This window comes from Lepisma saccharinum, chromosome 16 (assembly GCF_977018435.1).
Source record: "Lepisma saccharinum chromosome 16, izLepSacc3.1, whole genome shotgun sequence".
NCBI classification, from domain to species: domain Eukaryota; kingdom Metazoa; phylum Arthropoda; class Insecta; order Zygentoma; family Lepismatidae; genus Lepisma; species Lepisma saccharinum.
The window spans coordinates 49,150,138-49,175,794 of NC_139244.1; the positions used below are offsets into that span (position 1 = coordinate 49,150,138).

Sequence of the window (25,657 nt, forward strand, 5' to 3'; positions counted from 1 at the left end):
ATGTTGTACAGAGTAGTAAGTTGTCGTACACGTACAGCATACAAGTTGTGGATACATCACAATTTGGCACCTGTGATGGAGCTGGGTCATCCTTACGTTAGTGGAATATTACTGAGATGATGAGAGCTGTATGAGTAAGGCCTAGCACAATACTTCCGCCATGTTCATGTAAGAACACTTGTATTGAAAGTAACTTCTTGGAACTATTTCTACAGTCCAATATCAATTAATGACGTTTCCTGTAAAAGGTATAGCTTGCATAGCTTCTATGGACCCCGTAACTCTATAAAACTTTAATTGTTGTCCAAAATTGCGTTTAAGTTCAACTTGTAACATGCTAAATACATTTTGAATCCATACTAAGTTGCAAAATAATGCACATCTTGTATTTCCTGGATTTTTAGTTCTCACAGATTTCACCACACTTTTTTCCCCATGATCATTTAATGTGTTCAGTTGCATTATTGAGAAAGTAATATTTTATGAGCACAGTAGTTACAATTGATATAACTGGCATGGGCATTACAAGTAACAATTTTCCAAGACCCTGGTTCTCCCCCTCCCCTTGCTTTTAAGCAGTACTCGGAGGGAAGAACTGTTACCTGATTGTGTTGATTGATTGACTGATTGATTTGCTTAATTTTACCTCGCTTTTTGTGCCACTTTTGGCTTGAATGGACACTCACAAACATCCATGCCCAGGCTGGGATTCGAACCCAGGATCCCTGGCATCGTAGAGTGATGCGCTAACCTCTCTGCTACAGGGGCCCAGCATGATAGAGTTTTTAAGTCCAGTTTTATGCACAGATAGGCTAATTGGGACTGGACCTACAGTTTAAAGTGGGGTCCGAACCACTATGTGCCTCCGCTCGCTATTAAACCTGAGACCCCTTGATAACAAGGTGACAATGTTATGTTACATGATTACCTTGAACCTCTGAACAAAAATGCAAACTTCCAAAACTGAAGCAACAAGAATAGTGCACTATCCTGAAACCAATGATCAGTGAGAGCCGTGTGCAAATTCAATTAATATTTTATTATTATTTTCATTTTATTTTGTGTTGCTCCTACATTTTATAATCAGCCGATATCTTTGTATTACACTGGTTATAATGATTAAACATTTAAAATATTGCCCCCTTTTTCTATTTTCAGCTGTGGTGCTTCTAAGCTGTCAAGAAAACTTATAAAACGTGTGACCAGTGTGGAAGTAAAAAAGCAAGAAATCAACCAGGAACCAGAAAATGACAGTCCCTTACAAGTAGGTGCACCAACAAGTAAGCCCAATGAGACATCACCTGATAGCACTTCAAGTGACAATGAGATCGAAATTGAATACTGCAGAATCACAAAACCAAATGAAGTAAAAACATCACAAACAACACATGTGGGAAAATACTCAAACCTATCTCCCAGAGATCAATCATTGTCTTCGCCTCAAGTGAAGCTGAATCAGAAGCTAGGTACAAATGCTAGTTTGCAATCAAGGCAAATGTCTCAGAAGGAGAGCTCCATGTGCGAATTTTGCAACATCACATTCGACTCCGTGAGATCCCTCTACGAGCATAAATGTGTGGAGAGGCTGACATGTCATCTGTGCAACAAAATTTTTAGTAGTTATGGTTGGCTGAAAGAACATGTCACGGGCCATTTCATTAGCTGTGGCAAATGTTGTAAGCCATTTCAGAAGATACATGAACTGCAGGAACATGTAGAAGAGCATATTGATGCCTCGCGACCTTATGGATGTTCAATTTGCCCTTCCAAATTTACAACAATTAGTAGCTTGCAAAAACACATAATGGTCAGCCATGAAGATGATCTGCGTAGGCCGAAGCATAGAGATGAAGACTCCAAGTTTGTAAAATCGGAGATTGCAGCCAGACAGAATTCTGATGAGATAATTAAGCCAAAATTGGAGGAGAATCTGGAAGTTAGTGTCACCCCATCATCTAGCAGCTATGAACCAAGTAAAGAAACTGGGGAAGTAACAGCACACACACTCTCCTATAAATGTGAATTTTGTAATGGAATGTTCCCAAACAAGAGTACTTTGTTTATTCACAGTTGCTCTTGTGAACTTCTATGCTACATATGTGAAAAGAAGTTCGGTTCCTATGGGTTCCTGAAGCAACATATCCTCAGTCACGAAATACTGATTTCATATTGTTGCAGTGAGTGTGAAAGGCATTTTCCTAAAGCATTAGAATTGGAGGAACACTCAAAGTGTCACAGGAACATTTTGGAACCTTACATGTGTTCCGTTTGCAATGAGACATTCTCGAATGTCTACAACATACAAGCTCACATGCTTCATGCACATGAGGTTGGACTTTATAAAGTAGGCCCATCCATATTGCAATATGGAAATCCATTTACATGTGATGCTTCAGATCAGATGCCTGATGTGGTGTTGAAACATCCAAGTGCTCAAAATTATGAAGCAAATCAAGGTGAAACAAATACTAATCCTTTATCTGTGGGATTGAAAGCCAGCTTCCAGTGTAATTACTGCAATAAACCGTTTATGAGCAGGTCTGCTTTGTACAAACATGCATGTTCTCAGATTCTCGAGTGCAATATTTGTAAGGAAACAGTGAATTCCTACTCACTACTGCAACACCATTCTCTGAGCCACAACGCTAATATGTCATATGGATGTGCTAAGTGCAAGCAGTATTTTTCATCTGCTCAGGAAGCTAAAAGACACGTAAAAGAACATGAAAATATTCCAAAGCCATACTTGTGCTGTGTGTGTGGTTCGGTGCAATGTACTTGTTTCAACCTACAAAAACACATGTTGGTAGTACATGCTGATGTATTAAGTGAAAACAAGCAGTCTGAAAATGATTCAAGAAGGAAATCAAAAAAGAGACCAGCAGAGAAATTGTCACAGGAACATATGCCTAAGCGTTCACGCTGTGAATCAAGCAACGAAGCAACTGAAGAACTTTTGTCAGCGACAGAAGAGGCCTTCAAGTGTGAGTATTGCCAGAAAAAATTCTCTTCCAAACAAATATTATATGACCACAAATGTTCTCAGAAAATGGAGTGTGAATTGTGTAAAAAGAATTTCAAAACCTATGCGTACCTAAAACATCATAGTCTTGATCATAATAGTAGAATGAGATACGTTTGTCCTAAATGTAAGAAGCATTTCTCTGATTTGAAAAAATTACACGGTCACTTGAAAACTCATCAAAGTGTTAAGAAAAAGTATATGTGCTTTGTGTGCAGTTCAGTGTATGTGAATGTCTGGAACTTGAAAGGGCATGTAATGTTGTCCCATAAGAATGAGATCTCAGAAGAAACACACACTGAACAATCGCCTATGAGCATTTCCAAAAGGAGCATCACAAAGCCCACAGTACAAACTAAGGGAAGTCATGTCTCACCACGAGCAAATGATGAAAAAGTGTCTCCAGGAGCAAGAATTGAAAAAGTTAAAGATAACTATCTGAAATGTGAATATTGCTCCAAGGAATTCTCTCATAGCAGTACCTTGCTGTGCCACTCCTGTTCTTCTAATCTTGCATGTAGATTATGCAACAAGGAAGCCAATAGCTATAGACTTCTGCAGTATCATATGATGAATCATAGTAGTAAAATGAGGTATGTCTGTGCTGAGTGCAAGGAATATTTTCATAATGTGGAAACTTTACGGGACCACATAAAAATGCATCAAAATATACCAAAACCATATGTGTGTTTTGCTTGTATGTCAGCCTATGTGAGTATAGGTGGTTTAAAATATCACATCTTTATTGCCCACAGGAGCGAAGTTTATGAAGTACGAAACAAATCTTTCAGTTGTGAATTTTGTCATTTGGTGTTCTCAAACAAGACTACTTTGTTCCATCATAAGTGTTCTCAGAAGCTCATGTGTAAAGTATGTAGTAAGCAGATTTCCTCTTATAGGGTGCTTCATAGACATCTGCTAAAACATGCCAAGATATTCTATGGCTGCACACAATGCAAGAGACGTTTTTCTGATTTCAATGTGCTGGAAAAACATGTGATGAAGCATGAGAAGATTTTAAAACCATATATGTGTTGTATTTGCCACGCAACGTCACGAAATTTTTGTGGGTTGAGTGAACACATGTTACTTTCGCATGAAGATAAAATGCCAGATTGGACAGCGGTAGGAAACCAAGCTGGAATTCCTGGTGAAGGAAAACTGAGTTGCTCTCGAGAACACTTAAAAAAGCCAATTTCTACTAGTTTTAGACAGTTGCATAATTTGCCTTCAGTTAGAGGAGAAAAGGAATTTTCATGTTCTATTTGTGACAAGGTATTCAATACTCATAGTAATGTTTTACGCCACTTGAAGACAGTTCATTCCATAGCCAAGGTCAAAGATTTACATAAGAAAAGCAGTAAAGCATCACGAACTATGTTATGTGCCAGTACAGCATCTAAATATTCAGTAACCAGTCAGGACTTGGACAAAAAGAAGACTTTGAAAGAAACAAAGTTAGCAGCCAGAAATACTGATCAAGAACAATTCATTGTTCAGAGTGCAAAAGGTTTTATGTGCAGTTTATGTAACATAGATTTCAAAAAACAACAAGCAGTTAAGTTACATATGTACCATGCTCATCGTAACACTTCCCAAATGGATGACCACACACCATGTTCAGCAGCAGATAATAGACCAGCTGAGAAAACTAAACTTAAAGCAAAGTTGGATAACAAGGACAACGAAACAAAGCAATTTCCCTGCAATACCTGTGGGACAAGATTTCGTACTAAGAGGGATGTAGTAAAGCACCAAACCATCCATGTGGTGAAAAAACAATATCCGTGCTATATGTGCAAGAAGAGTTTCATTTCATACAGCAGCTGTTACGCACATATGCTCAAAGTACATAAAACTAAGTTTAGCACTTCGAAAGCAGCTACACATTGTTTCTGTGATATTTGTGGAGAAATATTTAAAAACCAAAAGTTTCTGTTAAATCATGCAAAAAGTCATGAGTCGAAAGCAAGAGTTTCTAAACTAGATTCCATTAGTGATCACAGTTCAACAAACCCTGAAGGATTTGAGAAAGTCAATGCTGAAGATACAGCAGAAGAAACGTCAGTAGGAAAAGAAAGTAATAGTAAGGCTTTATCCGAAAGTCAAAGAAAATCTCAGGATCAAAGTCAAAAGTATCATTGCAATAAATGTCAGTATTGTTGTGATTCCCATAATGATCTTTTGGAGCATGCTAGTGTCCATGCAGACAAACAGTTAGATGATTCAAGTGTCATATCATCCCTACGAAACTTGGATGATTTTATTACAGTGTTAAGAAAGAAATTCCAGTGTTGTATTTGTGATCAAATTTTTCGGAACTATAACACCATCTCCCACCACTTAAACATAATTCACAAAGTTGCTTCCAGAAAACAGTCTTCTCAGGAAATTTCAAAAGATGAGATAAAGAGTGAAAATCTTTCTAGGAAATTATTCAAGTGCGAGAAATGCATTTTTTCATCACTTCTATGCACTACACTTAAGCGGCATTATAAAGAGCATGAAACAAAGAAATATGCATGTGAAAAATGTGGGAAGAGGTTTTCTGATGAAAGTGAGGTGAAAATACATGATGCCAAACATGCAAGAGGAAATAAACATTCATGTACTTTGTGTAATGAGAGTTTTGTGAAGTGTGATCAATTTTGCATGCACTTGGTTGATGCACATGGAACCAGATCCAGCACTGTGAAGGAACTCCATTCCAAATCATGCCCACATCATGATGAAGTGTCTCAGAGCAGTATTCCATTGTTACCACTACAAACTGATAGCACGGTTCCGAGTACAACTGCTTCAAAATATGTATGTAGCATGTGTGCAAAATCGTTCGAGTCTCAGAATGATTATGACTTTCACTGTGAGTCTCACATAAATGTGGAAGCAAATGAAACCAACCAAATCAAATATTCACTTGCAAAGGAAAGCACTATGGAAGAAATTGGAGTTCCAGATACAGTTGTTCAAAACAATGATTCATTTGTAAAAGAAATCAAAATGGAAGAAACTGGTACTTCAGATGCAGAAATTGTTGAAACTGATGATTTGTTTTTGAAAGAAATCAAAATGGAACAAACTGGTATTTCATGTGCAGGAATTGTTGAAACTGGTGATTTATTTGTGCAAGAAATCAAAGTGGAAGAAACTGGTACTTCAGATACAATTGTCGAAACTGATGATTCATTTGTAAAAGGAGTCAAATTGGAAGAAACTGGTAATTCAGACACAACAATTGTCGAAACTGATGATTCATTTGTAAATGATAAAATGGAAGAAATGGGTACTTCAGATACAACAATTGTCGAAACTGATGATTCATTTGTAAAAGAAAAAATTGAAGAAAGTGGGACTTCAGATACAAGAATTGTTGGAACAAATGACTCATTTACAACAGAAATCAGAATGGAAGAAATCGGAGTTTCAGATACAGCAATTGTTGGAGGTGATAAGTCAATGACCATTTCAAAGCCATATGAAGCAAAAGCGGAAGGTGATAGTGAACACACAGTCATGCTGAAGATGAGTAATGGTAACTTGTTAGAAAAACAAACAGAAGAAACCGACAGTAATAATGTGAATGTTAAAGAACTGAATTTGTCTGATAATTTAGATACAGGAATTGTTGGAACAGATGATTCATTTACGAAAGAAATGAGAATGGAAGAAATTGGGGTTACAGACACAGCAATTGTTGGAGGTGATAAGTCAATGACCATTTCAATGCTGTATGTAGCAAAAGCGGAAATTGATAGTGAGCAGATAGTCATGCTGAAGAAGACTAATGGTAACTTGTTAGAAAAACAAACAGAAGAAACTGACAGCAATAATGTGAAGGTTAAAGAACTGACTTTGTCTGATAATTCAGATACAGGAATTGGAACAAATTACTCATTTACGAAAGACATCAGAATGGAAGAAATTGGGATTTCAGATGCAGCAATTGTTGGAGATGATAAGTCAGTGACCATTTCAAAGTCGTATGTAGCAAAAGTGGAAGGTGATAGTGAACACACAGTCATGCTGAAGAAGACTAAACAAACAGAAGAAACTGATAGCTGTAATGTGAAGATTAAAGAATTGAATTTGTCAACACAGAAAGTGTTTTCTGATCAACAGGCAACATCCACGAAGAAACTCATAGAAAACAGGAACACAGGGTTAATGTCAGTTAAACATAATCTTAAAAGAATTGATCTTTTGTGCAATATTTGCAAGAAAGTTTTTCACCAGCATGCAATACATCACATGCATGTACAACTATTTCACGGGAGTGTATCTGGTGTAGGTACCAGCACGGTTAGAAAGGATAAACCCTTAGAGAAATCTTCATGTGCAAAAGAGCCATCATCAAATGTTCAAATACAGGAAAATCATGGAGGCTTTGCAAAACATTTTTCTTGTGGAAGATGTGGCATGAAATTTATGGATATTTCTTCCTCATTAAAACATAAATATACCCATACCAGAAAGAAGAATTACACATGCAGTATATGTCATAAAACATTTGTGGTGTATACTATGTTCAGAATGCACATGCAAAAAGTTCATAAACCTGTGACAGTTCCAGACAAAACTAGTTCTTCAATTGCCGAATTAAGTGGCAAGGAATATCTAGAAATTGAGAGTGCACTAGACTATGAAAAGGAAAATACGGAGATACGAGAAAAGAGTGATAGTGAGAAATCTGTAACACGTGGTACTCATCAAACTGAACTTTCAAACAACTCATCAACAGACATTCAAGAAGCCTGTGAAATGAAAGCAGAAGGCAATGAAGATATTTCTTCAGTTATGGGAGCAGACAAAGAAACACCTGAAGCGTGTGATACCAGTTAAAATGGAAACAAAGAAAAAACCATCATTAGGAACCACTAAAGAATCCACTCTCTCTGTTCGAACCGTGCAATATTGAGGAGAATTAACATAAAACTTTCAAATGTGACTCAAGAATTGTCCAACCATCTTCATTTCTAAGAAGAATCATGTGGAGGTTGCCTGTGACTCATTATGTGAGGTCAATTGTACAGGGTTTTCATGCATAAATTGTCATTTTTACAAATATTGAAGTGCATATTTACATGCCAACAGTTGTTTAGTGTAGGTTAAATGGAAAAGATTCATGTAATTTACTGAAATACACAGATAAAACTTTCCACTTATAAGTGCTTCAGTGGAAGGAAAGAAAAGTCAGTTTTCTGATTAGTGCAGTTGAGCCATTTTACAGATTATGGAAGGATCTCTTTTCTATGTATGTCGTTGCTTTTGTAAAAAAAGTATAAAATATTTTAAATTTGTGGGTCTTACAAGGAAGTTTCTAATATAGACTGAGTACTGCATAATAGTACACTCATTATATTTACCAATACAGTGTAGTAAATGTTACTATTAAAGTTGTTTTTTTTAATATACTTGCTGCAAATTCATCTGGATCCCCACAACTTTCATAGTGTGTGTAGTATAGTATAGAGAGAAAGAGTTCTCACATGTGGTAGTAGTATCTTGAAAATATTCTGGACAAGAGATGAAGCATTGCAGCAAGAATAAAAACTACTTTCGTAGTTATATTTGCCATATTATTTTAGATTTTTCTAATATCCAGTATACAAGCTTTTAAGATGACAATTTTATTTTTTTATTTTCATATTGTTATTAGGCTTCCGCTTTGAATATGTTCCTAAACACTATTAAGATAATTCTTCCAAGTATTAGAGTCTTTAGTGTTTATTTCCATATTATAATAAGGCATCGAAAATTTATTGTATGCTTCTTGTGAAGAATGTTATCAGTTAATGTTTTTCATAAATCTTAAAAGAAACTTGTCCTTGTGTGGAGGTAAATCACCCGTTACATTTGTTGTAATGTTTTTTTTTTTGGATTTACTAAAGTGCCTATTATTTTTGTGTTTTTCTGCTCTCTCTTAGTTTTCTGATATCTTCATTTATTATTATTACTGTATTGTAATCTAGCTGTGGTTAATTACATTCAGTTCATATAACCATACAAGTTAGATTAGCAGCTGCGTTAGTGTTCAACTGCGAAAAGTACTCCTGTATCACTACTGTCATTGTTTATGAATGTGATCTTAATAGTTGCAATCTAGTCATGACATGTGTCAGAACATATAAATTTTATCTCCTAGGTGTTGACTTTCTAAGTTAAAATTTCAGTGACGTAAAAATAAACAGAAATTTTCCTTTAGTTCTGCCTGGTAAACTCATATATCTATCTCCCTTCCATTTTTCAATGTAACCTTTGTTCCACATATCAATATGAGCAACTATTTTAAAGTGGCCATTTTGTTTTCAAGGTTATTGATGTGATTTTTAGTATGCATGTGCTTAAATTCATTTATAAAAGTGATTTTGTATTGTATCCCCAATAACAGAAATTTGAAGTACGAGTAATTTGGGAAGGGATTCCTTTGGGTTAAAAACCAACTGAGTTCTGGAGAAAATGGCAAAATTTTCCATCCTCAGCTTTGGATATTTTTCACACTCACTTGGTTGGTAACCCAAGTAAACCTCTTCATAGACCTTCATAGAAAAATAAAAGAAATTGCTATGTTTTAAAGCATTCAAGGTTAAAATGTTACGATACCCAAAGTGTACAAGTATGGGGATTTTTTATTACTATATATTGCTTTAGATTTTAACGTTCCATATATTATTTCTTCCATAATACTACTGTATCTATTTTAACCCATTTGATAAAAAAATATTTTTGTAATGGATGCAAGATTGTAAACCCCTTACGTGTATATGCCTAAATCTTGATCAATAAAGATTTGATTAATTTTCCTAACCTCAATTATTGTAGTATTTACAATGGAGACCCAAATTTATTTTCTTTTTACTTAAAAAAGAAGATTTATGACCCAAAACAAGCAATAGGCACGTTCATCCTCCTCTCATGCAGTAACAGAGTGAATATAAATTGATATGCATTATGAGACCTACACAAACCCAAGGAAGACTTGGGGAATATAAATCTATACGCTAAGCATCACTTTCCTGCTTATAGAAATCGAAAGTGCTAATCTTCATTTCTGTCTAAGGTTTCTGTGTTTCTGGAAAAACATTTTTTTAAAAAAATGTTTTAAGATGGAGGATGAAACGAGAAGGTAGGATTGTCCTGAACATAGAACCTTAGCATACCATGATATGAGATCTTGGTGGTTTTACTGCTTTGAGTGGTAAACGAGACTGCAAGACCTCATTCCATGGTCACCCTGTGATCTTTCTTCTAATTTTATCCCCTCTCTTTAACCATTCATTAACATATACACTGAACACAAGAAGTTCGGAATATTGTTTTAGTAGGCAATAGATGATAGGCACGGTGGCATATGTTGGCGAAAACACAAGAACGTCCAGCAGACAGACAGATATCATGTGTTGTTGCATTCCAAGGCTATGCCTCATTTAACAATATTCCAAACTTTTTGTGAGGAGTGTATAATGCCTGGGATTGCCTGAGGAAGATTGTGTTGAAATGTGAGGATTAGTAAGGTTTTTTTTTCTCAATTTTTTATAAATTTACTTCCAGTGGCAATGAGAATATTCAAGAATTATGTAATCATACATAATTTATTGTTTATGTGTTCGTAGAACTTGTCGCCCATGGACCAAATTCATCCTGCCATGGTGTCTTCTTTATATGATTGATTGATTTGTTGTTTCAAGTCCAATTTATGCACAGTAAGGCTAATCAGGACGACCTACAGTTTAAAGTGGGATCTGAACCACTATGTGTCTGCACCGGGAATCGAACCCAGGACCCCTTGATTACAAGAAGACTACGTTGATATGATTTATCTCAGTGCTTGCAAAGCCTCTAATTATATTCTGGATTGTAAGGGGTGATTTGCTGATAGCAACCTTGTCCATGCAGTGCACCATATTAACTGCATTTTTGGTGGAAGACGGGACTCTGGCACCTGGGTCCATGTTGTGCCGTATTATATCTGTGTGTGCTGAGTACACCTTTACAGCCTTAGCTTTTAATTAGGATACAGGTATCATTGGGATCTTATCCTCAATTTCAGGTTAAGGGGCGTATCCCTGTACTGTTTGGCAGATATAAATAGCCTATGTGTATATGTGCCCATACTTTAAAAAACAATCAATCAAATTTTGTTTTCAAGACATTATCTTTAGTGCAAGTAAAATTTAATTTTACCACAACCAAATACCAAGTCCTTGAATAGTTACTGGCCCAACATGTACTGGGCAACTGGAACATTAGAAACTGTTCTATTTATTTCTATTTTGGGTATTTTAGGTCACTCTCCTACCTGTTGATAATGAATGATGAAATGGTGATGAAACCAACACACAGTGATCCTGAATGTCGAAGACATAGACAAAAATATAAATTTAAACTTTTCATTAAGGGGAAAAAATATTTCTCTAAACAACTAAATGGTGAAGCAAACCTCGAAGGAAATCATACTCAAAATCAATTTTTAGTTTTTGCTTATCTGCAAAATGGAATTTTCGTACTACATTTTGCACTTATTTGAAAGACTTTTTGTAACAATGTTATGTATTAAGGAGATTTTTTTATTTTGTAATTATAAATACTAAAGTTATCTTGAGTTGGATAGCTAAAAAGTTACAAACCATCCCCCTTCCTACACTTCCTCTAAATTCGCCAATGATCTGTTGCTCTTGTTTTTTACCATGCAAAACAAGTGCTATTTTACTACCATACCTTGGCATATGACTAGGTTATTACTGTACTAAATATTTTTATACTTGTTTTTCTTTAAAACCTTCCTTTGTAATTCCAAATGGTTGTGTCATTTTAACTTTTATTGTTACATAATAAGTTTTCTACAAAGAGAAAATTTTTGAATTTGTTGTGTGCACAAAATGCTATTATTACCTTTAATTAAGAGTAGAGCCTATGCATTAAAATAATCTAGTTTTCTGGAAATACTTGGTTATATGTGGAATTCTAAGTGTTATTTGTAGCTAAGTACAGTGACCCATTTACACACATGTACCTGTGCACTAATTGCCCTAATTTTCTGGTCTGAAAATTTTCATTTTTACATTTATGTGCAGAACAACTTAGACAGAAATGTCATGTAAATGCTTCCAAAACTCAAGTCTAATAGGTTTTTTTTTTTTAGCAGACAGTACTCCACAATGAAGCATTTCAAGTAACCTGTGTTTTAGCATTTATAATTCTGACAATAGAATATATTAATGATAATGTAATATTGTGCACAGAATACAAAAGATATGCAGAGTAGTAATGTACAATTTTGATTTATAAACAATCATTCAATAGAAACAGAAGAGATTTTTCCAATACTACAATGTACAAAGGCAGCAAGCACATACACATTAAGCAATAAACTTGTAATTTATTTAATATTTACATTTACTTATATTGTGAAATGTAGAGAAGAGTGAATGGTAACAGCAAAATCACTACATCCTGTTGTGGATTATAATTAATTATTCTAAATCATTCATGTTGGTCACCATGAATGAGGACATTACAAATGTAATGAAACAACACTTGGTACAATGGGATGGATGAATAAGTATTACCAAGCAAGTTGCTCATCACCATATTACCATATTGGCTCGAATATAAGCCGAGGGAAGAAAAGAAAATGCCAGTAACCAGTTCCGGATGTTTGGCACGGTTTGGTCCCTTGAAAGATCTTCTCGTTGAAAGTGCACTTTTCAGTTTCTCTTCAGCAGCAACCCAACGTCGCACATTAGATTTGTCAAGTCCATATTTCCTTCCGGCCTCTCTGTTGCTTGTGCTTTGCAGTTTGAAATTGCATCGTAACTACGCCTTATTTCCAGGCTTGATGATGTTTTTTCTCCACACGATCGTTCATATTGGCAACAAACCTGTAGATCCACTTCAGTAGAAATGATCACAATCTTAATAAAATCAAAGCGACCATTATCAAGAATGCCGACAGTTTTTACAATGCCCAATTAGAAACAACAATGCTATTGTTGGATAACATTATGGTATCTACAATCCTATTGTTGCATTATCATTATTTAAAATGAGAAATCAGCACATTTTTAACAGCATATGATTTGATGAAATGTCATATTTTTTTAAGGCCGCGAATAATATTTCACAATTGAAATTTGGATAAAATGTGCAGCTTATATTCGGGCCAATACGGCAAATCTCTTAGTTTTAGCAAATGAGAGATTCAAGAATTGGAACAAAATGCCAAACAAGTCGGTAAAGACCTCTGTACCAGAATATGTAAGAGTCTATTGCTTAAAAATGTGTAGGACGCAAGGGGAAAATTAAGGAAAACAGCCATGGACAAAGCATCGAGCAATACTTGTGCATCCTACTGTACAAACTATGTTAATTCTTGTTTTTGGCATCACACATATATTTAACCCTTAACTAGTGTCTTGGGTCCACTGGACCCATATTGAATATTTGAACGTTGGTATGCGCAGCTGGGTGCGCTGCAGCACACTGCGCTTCTCAGTACCTTCCGCTAGTTTGCTGAAGTACTCACATGAGAACGAGCGTGCTTTTCTCGTGAGTTCAAGGTGAGGTTGTGAGACTTGGTGGGGTCCAGTGGACCTACGACACTATTTAAGTACAACAAATATTTTTTTGTTTCTTAATATATTTTTAGGAGATTTCATGAACATGTCATTTAGTTCATGTTGAGGGGAATAAACAACGCAGTTGATAATATAAGACGTAAATGAAAGATACATCGGCGAAAGTTACTTGTAAATGTTCTATTAATTTCGGTGACCTCTGCCACCATCCACTTGGGAACTCCATGTTTTACTGTTAGGTTAACTTCCGGTTCCTGTTGTTCTTTCCTCAACTACCGCTACGGGTGCTGGTGTAGCCATTTCGTCTGTTGCGCACGATGGGTTTGAGCTGTTGTAATAGGGGGAGCCAAACATGAGCCTGACCGCTGTCAATATTCAGCTCGTTCGTAAAGTGCATAATTGCATGTGTCTCTTTGATTTTGGTGTCGATTAGGGCACTACCGGACTAGCAAAGCACCTCAAGTTCAACAAACACAGGATCCAAAAAGTTTCAGTTAGGCATTTATCGCACACCCTAATCGATTATGCAATTATGCACTTTCCGCACGAGCTGAATATTGACAGCGGTCAGGGTCATCATGTTCGGCTCCCATTATTACAACAGCTCAAACCCATCACGTGGAGCAAATGAAATGGCTACACCAGCACCCCTAGCAGTAGTCGAGGAAACAGGAACCGGAAGTCAACCTAACAGTAAAGCATCGAGTTCCCAAGTGGATGGTTCCAGAGGTCACCGAAATTAATAGAACATTTACAAGTAATTTTCTCGGATATATCTTTAGTAACTCGCTTACTTCTTATATTATATGACATTTAGATGGAAGATTTTAAACAGACATTTCAATAATAATCAAAGTGAACCTGATTGTAAGGTCTTATTTACATTGTTCATTTAGAGTGAATAAATAAAGGACCAAATATTAAGAATATGTGTTACAGTTGATTTCAGGATCGACAAATTTTGTTTTATTGAATTTTGAAAAATAAGGGTCAAGTTGACTCACGACATCAGTAGTGTAACATTTTTTCATGACATTAGTTAAGGGTTAAACAGCATAGATTAAATTCTCCCATTCTTTAATTTTGAATCATGGTGTTATCTTAAATCTTTTAAGAAGAAGAATAGACTATTTTATTTTTACTTATCAGACAAATGGGTAATGGATGATATTCAACAAACAACTTCCTCCACAATTTATTGTGCTATATTTCTGGCAAACAGATCAGATACGTGTTGTAAACATGCCAGGTATGCATTGTGCATATGATCTTTGCCGAAGTAATTCCATGGTATGATGATATGATTATATGAGTAATTTACACTACATTTTTGGAAGCCCTACAGAAATAATGAAAACTGCAAAATGGTGAAATGCAAATTTTCTCGCTGTAAGAATACTTCTCATATGCTTTCCTTAACACACGTGAATTTATTTCCCGATTTCTTCCCAAAGTACGCTGAGTGATGAAACTGATGACGTCCAGATGAATATCATCCATTCCCATTACATATCTTTAGCCATCAAATTTATAGTTATCCAGCTTGTTCATGACTATTAATGACTACATGCTGCAAGTTGATAATGAACAACAAAGAATGTATTAGCCTTGATTGTATTTAAGACCTCTAACGTGACAGCAGCATCACTCATGCTATGTCATGTGTTTATTTTCTGTTTTAATATTTCAATGTTGCCATTTTATTGCATGGATAACCTCCCCCCCCTCCTTTCTGCATTAAATGCATATACCTTTTTGCTTTTAAATCTTGTTTTGGCAACTAATTTGTCAGTTCTGGTGTCTAAATGTTATACATGAGTCACCTAATAGCTCTTAATATTAAAGTATAGTTTTAAAACTTGTATTAGTACACACATGCATCCAAGAGTGTATAACACTCAGTACAACAATTGTGCCTGCTAGATGTTATCATTGCCCCCATCCTCGCAAGAAAAAATGCCTAATCTAGATTTTTGTTCATTTCTTTCTTATTTGCAATGTGCTCAGTGATTTAGCCACAAACACACTCCTAGAAATAACTACCACTCATGAACTCATGAGACAATGAATAGTGGTGGACCCTTGTCAATTCTTCCATCATCTCTGTTTCTTTGCAATGAGATTCAAAGGGGAAGAAGAAGAAGAACCACACTTTTATCTAGTCAGTTTCACATTTGTGTGGTGAGCAGATGACAGAACTCTGCTCCTCCAGCGACAGTCAATTTAGAAGGGAAGCCCAGCTGTATGTAGTGTTTTTGCCAACTTAATATTTTGGAGCAAGATTTGTCCAAATCACAAATCGCACCAAGGAACTATCTCTTTGTCTATTATCTAACCGGTCTCAGTTGTATTTAAATCCAGCCTTGGCATGGCAGTCTAGCTCTAGTTGCTTCATAGAAATAGTATCCCCATTTCAGGTGGGATTTAGCTCTTCTCTGCCAATCTAAAGTGATAACACTGGCAGGCCTGACGGGTAACAGGGCCCATAAACTGGTGTATGAATAACTCTGTATTACACTGTCCGAAAGTCATACCCTGCTCTTTCCTTACACTGGCGCAATCTCCCCGTGTTACCTCTTCAGAGTAGCGTGTTACCTCTTTGCTTCTGTCAGCTGCATAAAAAATGTCCTATGCAATATCTACTCGATGGCAACACTGATGGTTAACATATTTAACAATGTTGTTATTTTATTGAAACAACTTTTTAATTCTTTACATTTTGACATTTAAACCTTCATGTATTGGTTTGAATTATGCTGAATTTACTTGCAAATAATTTTATAAGAATAAAATCCTGGTGAGAACTTTCATGGTGTCTAGACTTGGTTTCAGTTTTTATGCAACACCTACACAAGAAGATTTTACCTTGTAATACTGTAAAACATTTTCCCATATTTTGGGTATGTTAACATTTTTTAGATACAATTATCTATGGTGTTTTTGGAAATCCTGCATTTTAGCATATACTCAAGTTTCCCTGCAGTTTTCTTAAAACCTGTTGAATCTGATAATAAAGTTGCTGTTGCATTGTTAAGTGCATTTTATGTGTCAAATTCAATTCTGTATACTTGAAGTTGGTTCTAGTACATGATTGTGCTTTTGGCTAGAGTACTGTAGTACTTACATTTAGAAATAAAATGTTTTGGATGAAAAAGTTGAGTAATTTTAACCCTTATTTTCATTTTCAGTTTGGATACAAACAAAGAGGCAACAATTCCATCCCCACAGAGCAGCACTGGAGATAATGCTGAACAAAATGTAGAAGAAGACAACATTGATCAGCACATTGAAGAAAATGTCCAATCAAACATTGAAGAATCTTTTGAACAAAACACGGAAGAATCTTTTCAACAAAACATTGAAGGACATTTTCATCAGAACATTGAAGGACCTTTTCAACAAAACATTGAAGGATCTTTTCAACAAAACATTGAAGGATCTGTTCAACAAAACATTGAAGGATCTTTTCAACAAAACATTGAAGGATCTTTTCAACAAAACATTGAAGGATCTTTTCAACAAAACATTGACGGACCTTTTCAACAAAACATTGACGGACCTTTTCATCAGAACATTGAAGGACCTTTTCAACAAAACATTGAAGGACCTCTTCAACAAAACACTGAGAAACCCTTTGAACAAAACATTGAAGATACAATTCCACAAAATATGAAAGATCCTGTTCAACAAAATGTGGACGATACTGCTCACCAAAATATGGAAGAGAATGCGATTCAAATCATTGAAGAAAATATTAAATCGGCAAATCCAGTAAGTGTTCTGCACATAAAGCAGGAACCAGAAGATGCACCTGTGTTTGAATTTGTCAGTGTAGACTTTTTATCTGCTTCAAATCTAGGTTGTGCACCACCACAAAAACAGAGGAAGCGATCTGCACCCGAAGAACAGAAGTCAAATAGTGACAATGATACAGGAACAAAGAGAAGAAGTAAAAGGCAACGTAGAGAGGTGAATTACTCAGAAGAGTTAATGTGTAGTGCACCAGTTCCAGAGGAACTTCTGCGCAGTACACAACCCCAAGATGAAATACCAAAAGATCCTGTCTTTGTAAGCAGTGAGAATGTAATGGTTACGCGAACACCACCTCCCTTGCAGAAAGTAAACTACAAGTGTGAATTTTGCGAAGATGCATTCCAGCGTAAGCATGACCTTCTTCGTCACAAATGCTTAAAGATTCCTGCTTGCAAGTTGTGCAGTAAGAGAGTGGATACCTACAGAAGCCTAAAGCAGCACATTCTGAGTCACGACGACATGATGCCGTATGGATGTTCTCAGTGTACAAAGTGTTTCTGCAAAATATCCATGTTCAAGAATCACTTGCATACCCACAACAAGGATATTCCCAAGCCATGGATGTGTTGTTTCTGCCATGTGAAATTTGTGACCGTTGGAAGCTTACAGTTGCACATGTTAGATGTACACTATTACAAGGTACCTCGAGCTGTAAAACGACACCAGAACATCAGCACTGACATTGAAGAAGATGAAGAAATCCCTGTCATAAAAACTGAAATTGAAGACACAGAATCATTACAAGATGAAACTGCACTTAGCCTTATTAAAGTAGAACCTGATATCATTGAGCATGACAATGTAGAAGATGATAGCTATGAAATTAATCCATTAATGGTTCCTGATTTTCAGGTAGAGAGTACTTTGGAAGATATGAAGGGTAATATAGATATAAACCACATGTCATTGGAGATAAATGAGGACCAAACTGCTAGTGCTGAAACTAGTGGATACTCTTGTGTAATTTGCAACCAAATTTATACCGATCCAACAAATGTTTGCTGGCATATAAGTGGATATCCCAATATAAACTTAGCAACAGTCAAGACTGAACTTGCAGCTGGGGCAGTGCTAACAGTTAATCCTGAGCATGTGCTTCAGCCACAGCCACCAGTAACAAAAAGACATTATAAGTGTCCAGAATGCATTTACATATGTTTCACACCTGATGCACTTAACACTCATATCAGAGACCATAGAACAAAAGCCTATTCATGCAAAATATGTGGAAAGAGGTTCAATAACCCAGTATCCATAAAACGCCATAGACTTCTTCATAGTGGAGTAAAGAACTTTGCATGTACTCTTTGCAGTGAAAAATTCTGGACATATGGAGGCTGCTATTCACATATGCTCAAAAAACATAACACACGGTATAGCTTCGTTTCTCCTGCAAGTGTGAATATGTTGGAGAAATCACCTGTAAGCAGGCAACAGTATCAATGCATGGAATGTGTTTTCTCATGCCGGCAAATGGAGACACTCGACAAGCACTCAGAGGAGCACCGAACAAAACCTTTTGGGTGTGACCAGTGTGGGAAAAGATTTGGTGATGAGTCAAAACTGAAGAACCATGAAGTAGTTCATTCTGGAGTCAAAAGATTTTCATGTACTGTGTGCAGCAAAGAATTCTTTTCATATGGTGCATGTTATTCACACATGCTTAAGAAACATAACACCAGGTACAGCTTCAGCACTCCAGAAGTAGAACGTACAGTGCGATCACCCTCGAGCAGTTTCAAGAAGTCGTACAATTGCACTTTATGTGTATATGTATGCAGCAACAAAGACACACTTACCAAACATACAATAGAACATGAAACCAAACAGTTTTCCTGTGAGAAATGTGGAAAAAGGTTCCTCAGCAAAGCTAACATGAAAAGTCATGAACTTATCCATTCAGAAGTAAAGAGATTTTCATGTACGATTTGCAACGAAAATTTTGTCACATATGATGGCTGTTACAACCACATGCTTAGGAAGCACAATACAAGATTTAGCTCTGTTACGCTAACAAGCTCGCAAAGAATCCAAAAGCCTTATAAGTGTGGGGAATGTGTTTATTCATGCCAGAGTAGTGAAGCACTTGAGAAGCATATTGAGGACCACAAAACAAAACCCTTTGCCTGTGAAAAATGTGGGAAACGATTCGGTGACAAGAGGAAGGTGAAAAATCATGAGTTTATCCATTCTGGAATTAAGAGATTTTCATGTTTTGTATGTAGCCAAAGGTTCATGACTTACGATGGTTATTATACTCACATGGCCAAAAGTCACAACATGAAATTGAAGCCTTATAAATGTACAGAATGTATTTTTGCTTGTCGTAAGGAAGACACACTTGCAAAACATATGGAGGATCATGTGACAAAACAGTTTGCCTGTGAAAAATGTGGATTGAGGTTCATTGAGGAGGAAAAGCTGAAAAATCATGAGGTCATTCATTCTGGAATCAAGACATTCTCATGTAGAATATGTGATGAAAAATTCTTGTCTTATACTGGCTGTAATAAACATATGCTTAAAATGCATAACACAACTCTGAAACCTTATAAATGTGAACAATGCATTTTCACATGTCTTCGTAAAGATACGCTTGATAATCACACAAGCGAACATGAAACTAAACTGTTCGCTTGTGAGAAGTGTGGAAAGAGATTTACTGAAGAACCTGAGTTGATGAATCATGATTATATTCATTCCATAATTAAGAAATTTGGATGTACCATGTGTGGAGAAAAGTTCGTAACCAAAACTCGTCGTAACAAGCACATGTTGGAAATCCACAACACAAGTGTGAAACCTTTCAAATGTGAAGAATGCATCTTCTCATGTCACAAGCGTGAAACGCTGGAAAAGCACTCTGAAGATCACAAAACAAAACAATATGCTTGTCAAAAATGTGGCAGAAGGTTCACTGAACAAACTGATCTGAAAAGCCATGAATTTATTCATGCTGGTATAAAGAAGTTTGCTTGCACTGTTTGTGGTGAGAAATTTTTAACAAAAACAAGCTGTAGCAGACATATGATGGAAGCACACAAGAAGACTATGAAACCTTTCAAATGTGAAGAATGCATTTTCTCATGTCACAAGCGAGAATCACTAGACAAACATTATGAAGATCACAAAACAAAGCAGTTTTCTTGTGAAATATGTGGTAGAAGGTTTGATGAAGAAACTGAATTGAAAAACCATGAATATATCCATGCTGGGATAAAGAGATTTGCATGTACAGAATGTGATGAGAAATTTTTAACTAAAACCAGCTGCAACAACCACATGCTAAAGTTTCATCACATCAGATTGAAACCTTTCAAATGTACTGAATGCAATTTCTCATGCCATAAAAGTGATACACTTGAGAATCACATTGAGGAACACAGAACAAAGCAGTTTGCTTGTGACAAATGTGGGAAGAGATTTGACGATGAGACAAAAATGCAAAACCATGAGTATGTCCATATGCGAGTGAAGCGATATTCTTGTGCAGAATGCGGGGAAAGCTTTGTAACATATGATGGCTATTACAATCACATGCTCAAGAAACATGAAACAAAAGTATGTGCTCAAAAACCAGAGAAACCATACAAATGTTTAGAATGCATCTACTCATGCCAAACAAGTGAAGCACTGGAAAAGCATACAGAGGACCACAAAACAAAGAAATATGCTTGTGAAAAATGTGGAAAGCGGTTTAGTGACATGAGAAAAGTGAAAAATCATGAACCTGTTCATTCAGGAATCAAGAACTTTTCCTGCACTGTGTGTAACCAGACATTTTTAACTTACGATGGCTGCTACACTCATATGGTGAAAGTGCATAAAATGAAATCAAAACCTTTTAAGTGCAGCGACTGTATTTTCTCGTGTCGTAAAGAAGATACGTTAGAGAAGCATCTAGAAGACCACAAAACAAAGCCTTATTCATGTGAAATATGTGGTTTGAGATTCATTGAGGAAGAAAAGCTGAAAAATCATGAAGTTATTCATTCTGGAATCAAGACCTTCTCATGTACTATTTGCAGTGAAAAATTTTTGTCATATTCTGGCTGCAACAGGCATATGATGAAAATGCATAACACAACCTTGAAACCTTACAAGTGTGGAGAATGTGTATTTGCATGTCTTCGTAAAGAGACGCTTGAGAGACACTCCGAAGATCATCAAACAAAAGCATTTGGTTGTGTCCAATGTGGGAAGCGATTTGAAGATGAAGAGGAACTAAGAAACCATGACTACATCCATGCAGGAATCAAGAGATTTTCATGCACTGTGTGTGATGAAAAGTTTTTGACGAAAACTAGCTGCAACAACCACATGCTTAAAATGCATAATACCAGCCTGAAACCTTTCAAATGTGGAGCGTGCAACTTTTCGTGCCATAAAGGTGAAACACTTGAAAATCACATTGAAGAACACAAAACCAAAGAGTTTGGCTGTGAAAAATGTGGAAAACGATTCAGTGATAAATGGAAGTTAAGAAATCATAAACCTGTTCATTCTAGAGTCAAAAGATTCTCTTGCACAGAATGTGATGAGAGTTTTGCAACTTACAATGGCTGTTACAGCCACATGCGTAGCAAACATAACACAAGGTTTAGCTCTGTTACAGATGCTGGTAATGATGATTCACGCAAGCCTTTTAAATGCGCCGAATGCATTTACTCATGCCAAAGTAATGATGCACTTGAGAAGCACTACGAAGACCACAAGACAAAGGCCTTTGCTTGTGAAACATGTGGAAGGAGATTTGCTGACAAGAGGAAAGTGAAAAACCATGAATATATTCATTCTGGTATCAAGAGATTTTCATGTACAGTTTGCAGTCAAACATTTATGACATATGAAAGCTGTTACACACACATGGTAAAGAAACATAGAATGAAATTAAAGCCATTTAAATGCACGGAATGTATTTTCTCTTGCCGTAAGGAAGACACACTTGCAAAACATATGGATGACCATAGAACGAAGCAATTCCCATGTGAAAAATGTGGATTAAGGTTTAGCGAAGAAGAGAAGCTTAAAAATCATGAGTACATCCATTCTGGAATCAAAACATTTTCATGTACTGTATGCAGCGAAAAGTTTGTATCCTACACTGGCTGTAATAGGCATATGATGAAAATGCATAATACAACCCTGAAGCCTTATAAATGTGAAGAATGTGTTTTCACATGTCTTCGAAAAGATACGCTTGATAGACACACTGAAGATCATCAGACAAAACCATTTGGTTGCATCCAGTGTGGAAAGCGGTTTGAGGATGAAGAGGAGCTGAAAAACCATGACTATATCCATGCCGGGGTTAAGAGGTTTTCATGCACAGTATGTGACGAGAAGTTTTTGACAAAAACTAGCTGTAATAATCACATGCTTAAAGTTCACAAGACACGTTTGAAACCTTTCAAATGTGGAGCATGTAATTTCTCATGTCACAAAGGTGAAACACTCGAGAATCACATTGAAGAACATAAAACAAAAGAGTTTGGTTGTGAGAAGTGTGGGAAAAGGTTTAGTGATAAATGGAAATTGAGGAATCATAAACTTGTACATGCTGGAATCAAAAGATTTGCATGCACAGAATGCGACAAGAAATTTGTGTCTTATGAAGGTTGTTATAACCACATGCTTAGTAAGCATAACACCAGATTTAGTTCTGTTGCTGAAACAAGCAATCAAGATTCAAGGAAACCTTTTAAATGTTCACAATGTATTTATTCATGTCAGAACAGCGATGTGCTGGAAAAACATTATGAGGACCACAACACAAAGAATTTTGCCTGTGAGACATGTGGAAGGAGATTTAGCGATAAGAGAAAAGTAAAAAATCATGAATACGTTCATTCTGGAATCAAGAGGTTTTCCTGTACAACCTGTAGCCAGAAGTTTTTAACATACGAAGGTTGTTACACACACATGGTGAAATTTCATAATACAAAATTGAAACCCTACAAGTGCACAGAATGCATTTTCTCATGCCGTAAGAAGGATACACTGGAAAAACATTTAGAGGACCACAAAGACAAGGAGTTTGCTTGTGAAATTTGTGGGATGCGGTTCAGTGATGAAGGCAAAATGAAAAACCATGAATTTGTCCACTCTGGAGTCAAAAGATTTACCTGTACTGTGTGCAGTGAGAAATTCTTAACCTATTGTGGCTGCTATTCTCACATGCTTAAGAAACACAATATTAGATACAGTTTTTCTTCACCATCTGGAAGTAGCATGGGAAAATCAAGTTCAAACAAATTTAAATGCACAGAGTGTATATTTTCATGTTGGGGAAAGCAAACCCTTGATAAACATTCAGAAGACCACCAGACGAAACCCTTTCCTTGTGAAAAATGTGGCAAGAGGTTTATTGATGAGGTGGAGTTGAAACATCATGATTATATACATGCTGGAATCAAGCGATTTGCATGCACTGTTTGCAATGAAAAATTTCTGACATTTACTAGTTGCAATAGACATATGCTCCAAACGCACCATAAAAGATTAAAGCGTTTCAAATGTGATGAATGCATTTTTTCATGCCACATGAGTGACACACTTGAAAAACATGCCGAAGATCATAAAACAAAACACTTTGCTTGTCAAAGATGTGGGAAAAGATTTGCAGAAGATGCAGAGTTGAAGAATCATGAATTTATACACACTGGCATCAAGAGATTTTCCTGCACTGTGTGTAATGAAAAGTTTTTAACAAAAACAGGCTGCAATTCTCATATGTACAAAGTGCACAGCAAGAGGTTGAGACCATTTAAATGTGAAGAATGCATTTTCTCATGTCATAAGAGTGAGACACTTGAAAAACATGTTGAAGACCACAGGACAAAGCAGTTTAGCTGTGAAACATGTGGAAAACGATTCACTGACGAAATTGAATTGAAAAATCATGAGTTTATCCATTCTGGGATCAAGAGGTTTTCATGTACACTGTGTGGTGAAGAATTTTTAACACACACTTCCTATAATAGGCATATGACGAAAGTGCATAACACAAGATTGAAAGCATATAAATGCAGCGAGTGTGTGTTCTCATGTCATAAGAGTGAAATTCTTGAAAAACATTCTGAAGAGCACACCACAAAACCATTTGCCTGTGAGAGATGTGGAAAACGGTTCAGTGATGAAACTGAATTGAATAGTCATGCAGTTGTTCATTCTGGAATAATGAATTTTTCATGTACCATATGTAGCGAAAAGTTCCTAACAGAAGCTGGCTTTACTTCACACATGACCAAGGTACATCCCTCTAAATTAAAGCGGTATAAGTGCACAGAATGTATTTTTTCATGCCATAAGAGTGACACACTTGATAAGCATTCACAAGAACACTTAACAAAGCCATTCGGCTGTCAAACCTGCGGAAGGAGATTTGCAGAACAATTTGAGTTGGAAAATCATGAAATCATCCATTCAGGACTTATGAGATTTTCATGCACCATATGCGGAGAAAAATTCCTAACAAAAACGTCATGTAATTCTCATATGCACAAAATACACAATGCAGGATTGAAACCATTTCAGTGTTCAGAATGTATTTTCTCATGCCATAAAAGCGAGACACTTGAGAAACATTATGAAGAGCATACAACAAAACCTTTTGGTTGTCCAACATGTGGGAAAAGATTTCCTGATGAAGGGAAAAAGCAAAAACATGAATTTGTGCATTCTGGAGTCAAGAGATTTTCTTGCACAATATGTAATGATAAATTCTTATCATATTCTGGCTGCTATACACATATGCTAGCAGTACATAATACTAGGTACAGGGTTCAAGAAAGCGAGAATTAGTTGCTCTGTGCCATGTCAGTTGCTTATTCAGAATTCATAGACCATGACAAGTTTATCTGTCAAGTAAAGAGATATATATATATATATATATATATATATATATATATATATATATATATATATATATATATATATATATATATATATATATATATATATACATTGAAGTGAATATTAGCAAGTTCTAAAAGGCTATATTTTATTGAGTACAAATATATATATCAAATGCATGTAAACCAAGCATAAAAAACACAAATTGTTTAGGTTACAAAGGAGCATAATGTGACACAGGTTAGAAACTGAAATGCAGATAAGAGACATTACCAAAGCTAATAAACTCACTACTGTGAAAGTTCTTCAGTTCTGCATTTTCTCCCAATGTATGATTTTATCTTTGTATTAAGGGCATTCGACTCATTTGGGAAGGTGCACTTATTTACGTTTT

General features: G+C 36.0%; 1 protein-coding gene across 2 annotated transcripts in view; it reads left to right on the forward strand.

Annotated features, from left to right (window-relative positions):
* LOC146000476 (uncharacterized) overlaps nucleotides 1-25,295 on the forward strand; it is a 234,248-nt gene extending 208,953 nt beyond the window's left edge. Inside the window, exon 5 of one of the 2 annotated variants that reach the window (XM_083138146.1) lies at nucleotides 16,785-25,295. In XM_083138146.1, coding sequence (XP_082994272.1) covers nucleotides 16,785-25,212 — 8,428 coding nt within the window. In that variant the 3' untranslated portion in view covers nucleotides 25,213-25,295. Of the gene's footprint in view, nucleotides 1-1,158; nucleotides 9,783-16,784 lie in introns of those variants that run through there. The other variant, XM_083138147.1, reaches the window with a different exon arrangement.
* The last annotated feature ends 362 nt before the right edge of the window (nucleotides 25,296-25,657 follow it).